At 38.0% G+C, this 11,306-nt stretch overlaps 1 protein-coding gene across 1 annotated transcript in view; it reads right to left on the bottom strand.

Annotated features, from left to right (window-relative positions):
* Positions 1 to 11,306, bottom strand: part of CUBN (cubilin) — a 161,696-nt gene that overhangs the window by 25,464 nt on the left and 124,926 nt on the right. The window contains exons 49-53 of the mRNA XM_088150530.1: positions 10,307 to 10,428; positions 7,608 to 7,833; positions 6,715 to 6,902; positions 4,174 to 4,333; positions 1,238 to 1,387 (exon numbers count right to left, since the gene is read on the bottom strand). Coding sequence (XP_088006656.1) covers positions 1,238 to 1,387; positions 4,174 to 4,333; positions 6,715 to 6,902; positions 7,608 to 7,833; positions 10,307 to 10,428 — 846 coding nt within the window. The remainder of the gene's footprint in view (positions 1 to 1,237; positions 1,388 to 4,173; positions 4,334 to 6,714; positions 6,903 to 7,607; positions 7,834 to 10,306; positions 10,429 to 11,306) is intronic.

Below are 11,306 nucleotides of genomic sequence, written 5' to 3'. Positions count from 1 at the left end.
TGGGAGTTGAAGTCCACATCTTAAAGTTGCCAAGGTTGAGGAACACTGCCATAGAGGACCAGTTTGGGGAAGGCTACAATAGGGTATGGTAATGTGAATGAGGTTTTAAGGAAGACATTTAGCCTGAAGAACTAAGAAAGAAAGAAGAATGTATTGGGAAACAAACACAAGCCCCTGATATGGAAGACTTCCTAAGAAGGGGGTGACATTTTTTTACTTCTGTAACACTTGGAGGGTGGGGGCAGGGTGGTATTTCTTTGTGATAAACAAGAAACAAGTTAACAAATAGTTGTTTTGGATTTCCACAATAAAGGCATGTGTAAAAAAGATGTATCAGCTTTTCAGCAAGCTCTCCTACTCCTTGTGTTGAAAATATCCTTCTTAGTAGAGGGAACCCAAATATTTTGAACTATGATACTACTACTAAGCAATTAAATCTTGCAACACAGATAATGAATAAAGCTGATTGTCTAGTCACAGCTGCAGAAAGGGCACATTAAATAAGAATATTAATAATGTAAAGCAACCCTCTTCATTTTAAAAGAGTTAGTTAATTTATACCTCATTTGAAAATGCTGGACTTTCAATGGACTGACCTGGGAGTAAGTCCCATTGAACTTAGTACCTAGGATTTATTTCTCATGTTTTTTTTAAATACACACCCACCCACAAACACATACCAATGCTTGCATGGTCAATATACATTTTTTTTTACAAATCAATCAATCAATCAATCTATCTATCTATCTATCTATCTATCTACCTACCTACCTACCTACCTACCTACCTACCTACCTACCTACCTACACATACGCGCATGCACACACACACACATTTGTGGATATTTTTTTTGCATAATCAATATTATTATCAAACAAATGTGATATTATAAAAATCACAGGACTCCCAGCTAGGCTGAGAAAATCCTTTTTAACTCGTCAGTGTAAAAAGATTTAATAGATTGTACTACCATTGCTTAATGAAAATTAGGCCATGGCTTCAATAGGTTATTGACAACCTGGTCATTGCATATGGATAAAATACTGTGAAAAGCAATTTGGTATGATCTTACACATCTTTTCATCACAATTCTTTTTGTTCACATGCACACAGTCAAAGTACATCACAAAGAATCATGATCTACATGGTTCTTAAAAATGAAATTATTCAGTATATCAGATTCTTCATCTTCATATATTAACTACTGAACTGTAAAATTAAAATATTGGCCACTTACACTGAAGATCAAAATTTTCAAAGTTTAGGATTACAACATCCTGGGATTCTGCCTCTATAAAATAATTGCAGTTCAAGTTGTTGTCATACTGGCCAGGGAAATTAGGAGAAACAATGCGACCAGATGATGCCGTCAGATTTGCCCCACAACCTGCAAGTAAGTAGGATCCAAGAAATACAATTAATTCTACAGAAAAATAATTCAAAAGAAGAAAACCAATAATCTATACAAGGCCAAAATTTCTGCTTATAATGGTGCAATTTCAAAGGCATATAAAAAGACTTTTCTATTTTTCAAATTAGTAAGTGCAAGGATGTGCAAAAGATTGCATGCACTGAACATTTTCAGATGGTTAAGTTGGAACCAAAACATACATGTTTCCTACATTTGGTTGGTGCACAAAATAAGGCTGCTTTGGTCTGTGTACAGAATACACTGGGGCTGTTCCAGACAGAAAGGCTTTAGCAGGTGGAGTGGGGAAAATGATAAAAGAGGGATAAAAGAGGGAGGAAAGGGTAAAACAGTGTGTTTCATCCCCCTCTTCTGCTCAATAGCTTACAGCATCCTCTCTGACCCCGATCTTCCTAGTCCCTAGGAAGGTAGCAGGTAGACAAGCCAGTAGGATATATCACATTGGGAGATGCTGAGGGAAGAGAAGGATGAAATATACCAGCTTTGCCTGCTTTCCCCATCCAGCTTTGTTTCAGCTGAAATCTTGGACCATTAAAGCAATGTGGGTTTGGATTCTACCAAACCATGGCTGATCCAAAATGGTTCCACCAAACCTCTGGAATGTGATGGATTGTTCCAAGTTTGATAGTTTATTATTTTTACAAATGTTGCCCAGTAAAACAATGCTTAAGTTTGCTTAGCATTAATTAACACTGCCAGGAATTATAGCATTATAGTAATTAAGTCTTAAGAGCTAAAGAGAGCCAGTTTGATGTAGTGGTTATAAGGCAGCAGGCTAGAAACTGTGAGTTCTAGTCCCACCTTAGGCACAAAGCCAGCCGAGTGCCCTTGGGCTAGTCACTCTCCTGCAGTCCTAAGAAGGGGGCAATGACAAACCACTTCTGAAATCTTGCCAAGAAAACTGCAAGGACCTGTCCAGGCAGTTGCCAGGAGTCAATACTGACTTGAAGGCACACACACACACCCACACACACAAAGGAGCTAAAGGCTACTTCTTACTGTGATGTCTGGATTAGACAGTTCAGATTAAAGATGAGTCTCACATGAATCTATATCAGCAATGCCAGCTCTTGTCATGAGGCAACAGGAGTCATTTGACCCAAGAGCAGATGACTGGTGTGGTTCCTACACTGAGGTCTCCTTATTCACCCAATCTGTTGAAGTAGAAAGCTGGAGCTTGCTGGCATGCTGGCTGGAGAATTCTGGAAGTTGGAGCCCATACAGCTTAAAGTTGCCAAGGTTAAGAAACACTGTCCTAGCCTATAACTCGTTTTTATAAGATGCTGAAGGAAGTTGAGATTGGCATCAGTTATTTATGTCACTTTTGAAACAACAAGTTTGAATACCCTGTCTTAGTAAGTCAGTTGGGGCTGCTTTAAATATGAAATTAGTTTCTGAGGATCTTAAAATGAGGCTAACAAAAAAAGTTGCTTCTTGTGCATTGGATGCTTCAGAATGTTTGATAAAGGTTGCTTTCAGTTGTGTTACTGTTGGAGATGCAACTGAGAACATTATAAGACTGAATCATGACTCATTATTGTCACATTCTGGCCTGATAGCACAGTACAGTATAGTATGGCTATGATGACTTTGGTAATTTGCTGTGTGATGAAGAAGTAAATGTTCTTCTTAGCTATACTGAAGCTGTTCTGGCGTTCTCAGGTTGTCCACTCCTGGAATAGAGGATGACAGGCACATTCAGTTATGGGATGCTTTAAATGGGTGATTTGCTTTGAAGAAGCCACAAGAAAACCACTCTTTTAAAGCTACTTCATAAAGTAATTTGCCTCACCATGTTTAAAGAGCAAAGCAAAATTGCTTTATTGCTGCCTGCAATATTAATTGCCTTGCCTTTGAAAACAGTGTCGCCTCCATGTCTCAGGAAGGAAAATAGCAGTGTTTATGAAGCATGAAGCATTGCAGCAGCCTTGCACAGGACAAATTAGTGTTATGGTGGAATCTAGGCAGATTTTATATATTGGGTCCTATGGAAATCTGTAGCAGATTCTTTGTACATAACTACCAATACACCCTAGGATCTTGCATCATGTTTCAGCCAGCTTTACTTTAGGAAGAGACATTTAAGCCAGCTTTTATCATGTCTTGCTGCTGGGTTTAACGAGTAGCCAAATTCATGTACTGCTGACAGTATCAGATTGAATGCAAATAATTATGCATTAGTGAAACACAGACAACCTTGGTTCCAGACCACAGAACTTGCTTCTTTATGACATTATTATTATCAGGAACTCCCTGGACATCCAAACACTTCTGTACTAGATTTCTTATGATACAATTTGACCAAGAATTATCACAACAACATGGATCAATTATGCCATAAATCTGCATCTGTACATCTGGTCAGTCCCTCAGTTCATAGCTATATATGATGATCCTATGAGAAAAATAAGTGGAAAGGCCCTAACACGTGTATCCCATTCGCACCAGTGTTACACAGTGGAGCGACTCAGCAGCCACCAGCGAAAATAACAATATCTTAACATAGTTTTGTTTCTGATTTAACCATATCAGCATTCTAGAACATTTAAATAATATTTATTTGAACAATCTTCAGACATTCCTGGACTCATGGATGTCTGGTGGGAGGGGGAATAAGAAAGCAAACGATGATGTGCATTATGATGAAATCATGCAAATGTTATGTCTTATCTACTTTGGCCAGATAACCTGATATATGGTTGTAATAGAGGGGTTTAGAAAATATCACTGCACAGATTACTTACTGCTTATAAACGATACAGAAAAGCCACGTCCGGAAATGCCTTGTGACTGAAACACTATGGTCATCACATTTCCTGGAGCAACTATAGGCCCTGGAGCTGAGTTTCCACACCCAACAGCTAATATGGCGTCTTCCTGTTCTTTATCCCTTCCTCTTAATACCTGGAGGGCAAAGTTTTAATATCAATATAAGGCAGTAGGCTGATTTTCATTTACATTGATCCCCAGATGTCAGTGAGATTATGATAGAGGCTTTACCAACCCACCCAAGACCAAAACATCAGTCAACAGAATGATACTGAATATATGAAAACATTCACAGATTACTCAGTTGTCACAAAATCTTAATCTTATCCACAGCTGTGGTTCAAAATGCACACAGTAGGCAAAATCTTACCCCTGGTGCCTTTAGGGTTATGTGGCACATTTGCATATCAGAGCATATACATCTTGAACTATTTGCCAGTTCAAAATCTCAATATTTTCTATTTATTTGTAGAAGTATTTAGGAAGCATATATATGTTGGAACCTTCCAACTGTTCCTTTATCCATCCATGTATCACCTGTTTCTCGAAACAGCAAGTTGACAACTTAATAATGGATTTAAAAATACTAATTATATATGTTGTTTATTTGTTAGAGTTATATCCTGCCTTTCTTCCAGGAGCTCAAGGCTAGATACGTATTATTCCCTCCTCCAATTTTTCTCCAATATTTCTCAATATTCCTCTCAACAACCCTATGAGGTAAATTAGATGTCTGAGGATGGACTTGAACATGGGTCTCTCTGTTTCTAGTCCAACACCTTAACCATTATATCACGACCAAGTATAAAACCAGAAAAAAACTACCCAATTTTGATTTCCTGATTTTTTACTTTGTTTGGTTTATAATAGTATTATATTTCAGCACCAGTAATCAACTACATTATCTGGGGTAATTGATTGGCAATGGGGAGTAAATAATTTTTTGCTTGAAGGCTCACTTCCTAATACTGTAGCAGCCTCTCCAGAAGACAAATTATGTATGTGAGAGGGGGAGAAATGAGAGGCTGCTCCCTACTTCTACAAGGCATCATTACCTTCCCAAATATCAGTAAATATTATGATCTACATGCACCTTGCAAAGTTATGTTCTTCAGTTATTTATTAAAAGATATACTTATGAATTATTTGGTTTATTCTGTTTAGCCTTATTATTGTAAACCACCCACTGTCTTGGGAGCTAAACATGCATCAACACATAATTAAATAATATTTTAAAATTCAGATAGAACCTTAAGTTCAGATATAATCTTGTGGAACAGGAGAAATCCCTCACAAACTTTTTATGTTAAAAATAGAATTTAAATTAAAATCTTCACCTCTACTTAAAGAGGCAAAATTTAAACACTAAAATGACCTGGCCATGTGGGCATAGTTTCAAAGAATGAAATGACAAATTCCATTTCAGCCCTTTCATTTTCTGAGCAAAGCACAGCCACTCAGTTCCTTATGACTTCCTACATTTTGATAAATTATGCTTGCCCTTTAGCAACAAGTGGGGACTGTGTAGTTTTGTACAGTCTGAGGACAATCACGACCAATGTTGGGCAAATTCTTTAGAAAACTAACAGCTGTTAGGAATGGCGAACATCCCCCACCCTTTAGATGAAATGCCTTGCATACAAATATTTATGTAATAGTCAATAAAATAAATATTATTTTTATTTCAGACATTTTCAGCTATTGAATTAAAGAAACAACAAAAAACAGGTGTTCAGATGGTGATATAGATGGATGGATAGATGGATGGATGGATGGATGGATAGATAGATAGATAGATAGATAGATAGATAGATAGATAGATAGATAGAAGCAAATTTGGGGTTCTTTCAATATTTGCCATATGAAATTTCCTACATGAATTTTCTTTAGGACTATCTCAACACAGAATCTGATGTGAAATCTTTGTTCTCAAATGAAATTATGTTAGGGGTGATAGTGATTACGCAATTGCAAGAGAAAGAAAAGTCAAGATGCTTAAAAAGAACACAGTATACTGTTGCTCCAGATATTCCAGGATTAAATTTGGCACTGAAATTCAGGATCCAGGGCAAAAGGTCCAAGACAGAAAGTACAATCCCAGCTGCGACTGGGAGAGAGAAGTGCAAAATGGCAGATTCTCCACCTTATTCTAAATTTACAGGATTGTACCAAGCAGATTGAGAGACGAAGGAGACAGAATTACTTTCCTTCATCCTGCACAGATCTTTGGGGAACTGGGGATATGTAGAACGGCTGATCTTGGGACCTCTCCAAGAGACCAAGGAACTTTGGATGCTGCGGAACTGAAACTGCTCCATTCTGTTCATTTCTTCTCAGAGAGTTCCACATTTGGGGGACTACCGCTGGGGGAAACACAACCAGCAGTACGCTTACGCCTGCTGAACTTTGGGTAAGCACATGAGCTACACTGACTGCAAATTTTAAGAACTGTAATCTCAATACATTTGAAATCAAAGAGCAAACTAAATAGTGGTAGACTAAGGAAATATCCATACCTTCACATAACTGTCCTGGCAATGTCCATTATTATCTGGAATCTGGAAATTCTGATCAAAGGTTATCTCAAAGTGTTTGCTGTCATGGGTAATTATTGTCCATAAGCACCTAATATTATTGGGGAAGTTTTGTGGCCAATGTGGAGAATTTATAGTACCATTTTCTATATGAAGTATGCCACCACATCCTGCAAGAATAAAGAATGATAAAATCACTGAGCAGTTTTTAGTTATGCAGGCAAATAAAAGACTATAACACATAAGTAACTCTTTATAAACTCTATGTAATATTAACCGCAAAATCACACTGTTTTCAACTCCATTCAGTAATTATTGATCATGTATAATTTTTCTTGAAAATAGTAAGAATGATTGATTTTTCAATTTAATTAGTATTCAAAGGGGTTTTGTAGATTGTGTGGATGTTACAAGAATCCATAAAACAAGGAGGCATACAAGGGAAGAAACAAAATGCCTATCATAAACCATGGGGTGCTACCATTTCATCTTTGGGTTTCTGGAAAAAAAAGCTTCTGCTGGCTATTTCTACTTTTCAGTAAATGCTTTTGACAATATTATCACCATCATTATTCCAACACACTAAAGCATCCCTGGTAGCAGCACAATTTTAAAATAACACTAATTGCCTGTAAAGAAAAGTACAATTAAACTGTAAAAGAATAAGATAGTTGGATTTAATATGCAGGATGAGTTTACAGTAAGGAAGACTTGTATAAAGGAATTCTTGATACTTTTGTTAAATTTGAAAATGTTCCTTAACTTAGGCATGAAGAAATATGGTTCTTATCTCCCATTTACTGAGGTCTACAAAGATGGAGAAGATTCCACCCCACATATAAGAAGGAAAGAAGTGATCATGGGTTTCTACTTACCTAAAGAATCTGCAGTCCATGTGGCATTGAAACCATCTCCTTGCCTAGAGCGGCTAGAATGGAAATGTATTAACATCTTATTTGAACCAGACTGAATGGTGCCTGGGGATTTAGTTCCACAATATTGTCCTATGACAGGGGAAGTAGGAGATCCACCATTCAGGATGGTGACTGAGGTCCTCATGCAATTTCTTTGTGCTTCCATCTTGAAGGCAACAAAAGTAAGCTATGGACACATAATAATAAGAGAAGACTGAAGAAGCAGTTGTAGCTGCAAAAAATATAACCAAACAAACTAGTATTACTGTATTTAGACCTGCTGTAAACAGGCACATCTGTTTATAGAAGGTGGGGCAATCTGGATACTTTAAAGTCTTGCTTTTTAATCAAAGATTCAAAACAAAAGAGCATGCTATATCTACAATGGTTTTAATTTTGGATCAAAAGGCCAAATGGTTGACCACCACTTTATTTTATTTTATATATTGTTACAGCTGTCTGCCAAGGATTTTTATTTGCAAACATTTAATTTAAACAAGGAGACCATATAATATGCTCAGCACACTTAATTCAATTCAATTCAATTCAATCCAATTCCATTTCTTTTCCATTTGGCAAAGACATTAAATAAAATCAGCATTAGCCACATTACCTACAGTACAATGTATAAATTCTATCGTAGTAATACTTGTATGCTGTTAAACTTGCTGCATGAGAAATGCCGGGCTGGAAGAATCACAAGCTGGAATTAAGACTGCAGGGAGAAATATCAACAACCTCAGATATGCGGATGATACCACCCTAATGGCAGAAAGTAAAAAAGAACTAAAGAGCCTCGTGATGAGGGTGAAAGAGGAGAGTGCAAAAGCTGGCTTGAAACTCAACATTAAAAAAACGAAGATCATGGCATCTGGAACCATCAATTCCTGGCAAATAGAAGGAGTAGAAATGGAAGCAGTAACAGACTTATGTGAGCTCCAAGATCACCGCAGACAGAGAATGCAGCCATGAAATTAAAAGATGCTTGCTCCTTGGGAGGAAAGCTATGGCAAACCTAGATAGCATATTAAAAAGCAGAGACATCACCGTGCCGACAAAGATCCGCATAATCAAAGCTATGGTTTTTCCAGTAGCAATGTATGGCTGTGAGAGCTGGACCATAAGGAAGGCTGAGCGCCGAAGAATTGATGCCTTTGCATTGTGGTGCAATTGACCTTGGACTGCTGGAAGGTCAAACCAGTCAGTCCTAAAGGAAATCAACCCTGACTGCTCATTGGAAGGATTGATAATGAAGCTCAAGCTCAGATACTTTGGCCACCTAATGCAAAGAGAGGACTCTTTGGAAAAGACCCTGATGCTGGGAAAGATGGAAAGCAAAAGGAGAAGGGGATGGCAGAGGATGAGATGGTTAGATGGCATCACCGAAGCACTGAACATGAAACTGAGCAAACTCTGGGAAGCACTGAAGGACAGGAAGGCCTGGAGTGATATGGTTCATGAGGTCACGAAGAGTCGGAGATGACTTAATGACTGAACAACAACAACAAAGCTTGTGGCTAGGAAAAAGTGGCAGATTTCATATGTTTGAACCCAACATAACTTAAGCAATTACACTGCAACTGTGTGCCGCTATATATTTTTATACAGTATATTTGTGTGTGTGTGTGTGTGTGTGAGAGAGAGAGAGAGAGAGATCTCCTATATTTTCTTCAGAAGCTCAAGGTGGCATACATGTGCTTCCTCTTCCAATTTTATCCCCACAATAACTGTGAGACAGACTGGATAGATAGAGAGCAATAACTCCAAACCATCCTATGAACTTCCATTATGAGAATGGACCTGAACCTGAGCTACTGAATTGTAATCCAATACCCAAATCATTATCTAAATAGGGGTAGGAGATAAAACTCAACCTCCTGGGCTTCTGAAAGGCTGGAACCAAAGGCGCTGTGGTGTCCTATTTTATATCCAGAACAACTTTAAATTCCTGGGCAGCAACCAACAGCAAAGACTATACAAGGCAGTGATTGAGACAGGCAAGACACAGTAGTCATTAGATGTTTCAAGGTTAAGATACACAGTTCACAAAGCACAAGGAGAAGAGAGCAGTTGCAAGAGGCAACATTGGCAGGAATAACTGGTTTTTGCCAGGCTAGATATCTACCCAGGTGCTGCTTGACTAAATGGTGTTAGTCTTCCTTCTAACTGTTCCTCAACAGTTCTTCTCCAGCTACATTTTTAGTCTCTTCAGGTGAGTGAAGAATGGGAATGGAAGCAGGAATATTCTCAAGAGAATTTGAAAAATAGACTGCAGCACCTGTGAGATTGTTGCTGGCAAATTGCATGTAAAATAAATGGGGAAAACAACTATTTGGACTATAATGATCAGTGGGCATCTGGCTTAATAAAAAAAGGAAACCAGATTTGCTGGTGTGGAATTCACTTGTTTGAATCTCTTTTGCCTAAATAGCTTTTCCCAACTTGGGTGCCATCCAGATACACAGGCTTTTGATTTTTATTTTTTGCTTGCAGAATTTTTCAACCATGGCCATGCAGGCTGAAGAATTCTGGGAATTGAAATCCATACATACAGAGGGTGCCAAATTGGGATGGCCACCTAAAATCAGAATCTCATTTTTTGTAGCACAGATCAGAAATATAAAAGCCTCCTTGTTGTCCACAGATGATTGATTACTCACATTGATGGTATGTCCCTCTGGTGCTATCAAGAGCCAGGAACAATGACTAGAACTATTGTAAGGGTGTGGGTAGTTTGGACTTGAAATAATTCCTCTTTCAGCTTCTTTCACACCACCACAGGCTAAAATGAAATGTAAGATATTTGAAGAAACTTTGGTGCATGGCCAAGAGACATGTAGACATACCAATGTCATATTGCATATAACTTTCTAGGTGATTTCACAAGAAAAAAAATCATCTATATTAAAACATTAGTAGGTACCCTGTAATGGTATGTAGGAATGGCCTTGGGAGATGGGTAGAAGAGCCGCAGACTAGACAACAGTCAGACAAGTGGCAGCTGAATCCGCAGAAGGAATGTGAGCATGGCAAACATCTCAGAAGGGATCCTCCCTAGTTTCTTGGGTTGTAAAGGCAAGGGGGAGAGATGTACCTTCAGACTTGCAGGATTTTGTTAATGTAACCTTACAATAAAGTTAGAGCTAGTACTCCTGGGTGTGCTTCTTGTCTGGACTACCTTGCAAGGCTGACATATCCTGTATATTCTTAGGGGTACTAGATCTGATAGGAATGCTTTGGGTCCCATTAATTAAAGAGTGTCAACAAGCAAGGCCCAGAAGATGGGCTTTTCTGTCACAGTGCCAACTCTTTGGAACACTATATTCCTGAGAATGGATTGGCCCCAACCTTACCAGCTTTTCATAAAATTTTAAAGACCTGTATGTGTTCCCAGGCATGGGGGTCAGCAATTTAGCAGGAGATGATGAGATCCTGTCATTTTATTGTTGACTGGGTTTCCCTCGGGTGCCATTATAAGCTTTTATTCTAACGTATTTTGAAGTTTATTTTTGTATCATGCTTTTAATCTGATGTTAGCCATCCAGAGTTGCTATTGTAAGATGGGCAGCCATATAAATTAAATAAATAAATAAATAAATAAATAAATAAATAATATAAACAAATAGGGCTATTCATGCTTTGAAATGCTTAGAGAGAAGA

This window comes from Python bivittatus, unplaced genomic scaffold (assembly GCF_059951505.1).
Source record: "Python bivittatus isolate LINGU-HERP-01145 unplaced genomic scaffold, Pbiv_v1 ctg000610_np1212, whole genome shotgun sequence".
In the NCBI taxonomy this organism is placed as follows: Eukaryota; Metazoa; Chordata; class Lepidosauria; order Squamata; family Pythonidae; genus Python; species Python bivittatus.
Note: the sequence above shows the minus strand (reverse complement) of the source record. Positions and strands in the feature narration are given on the sequence as shown.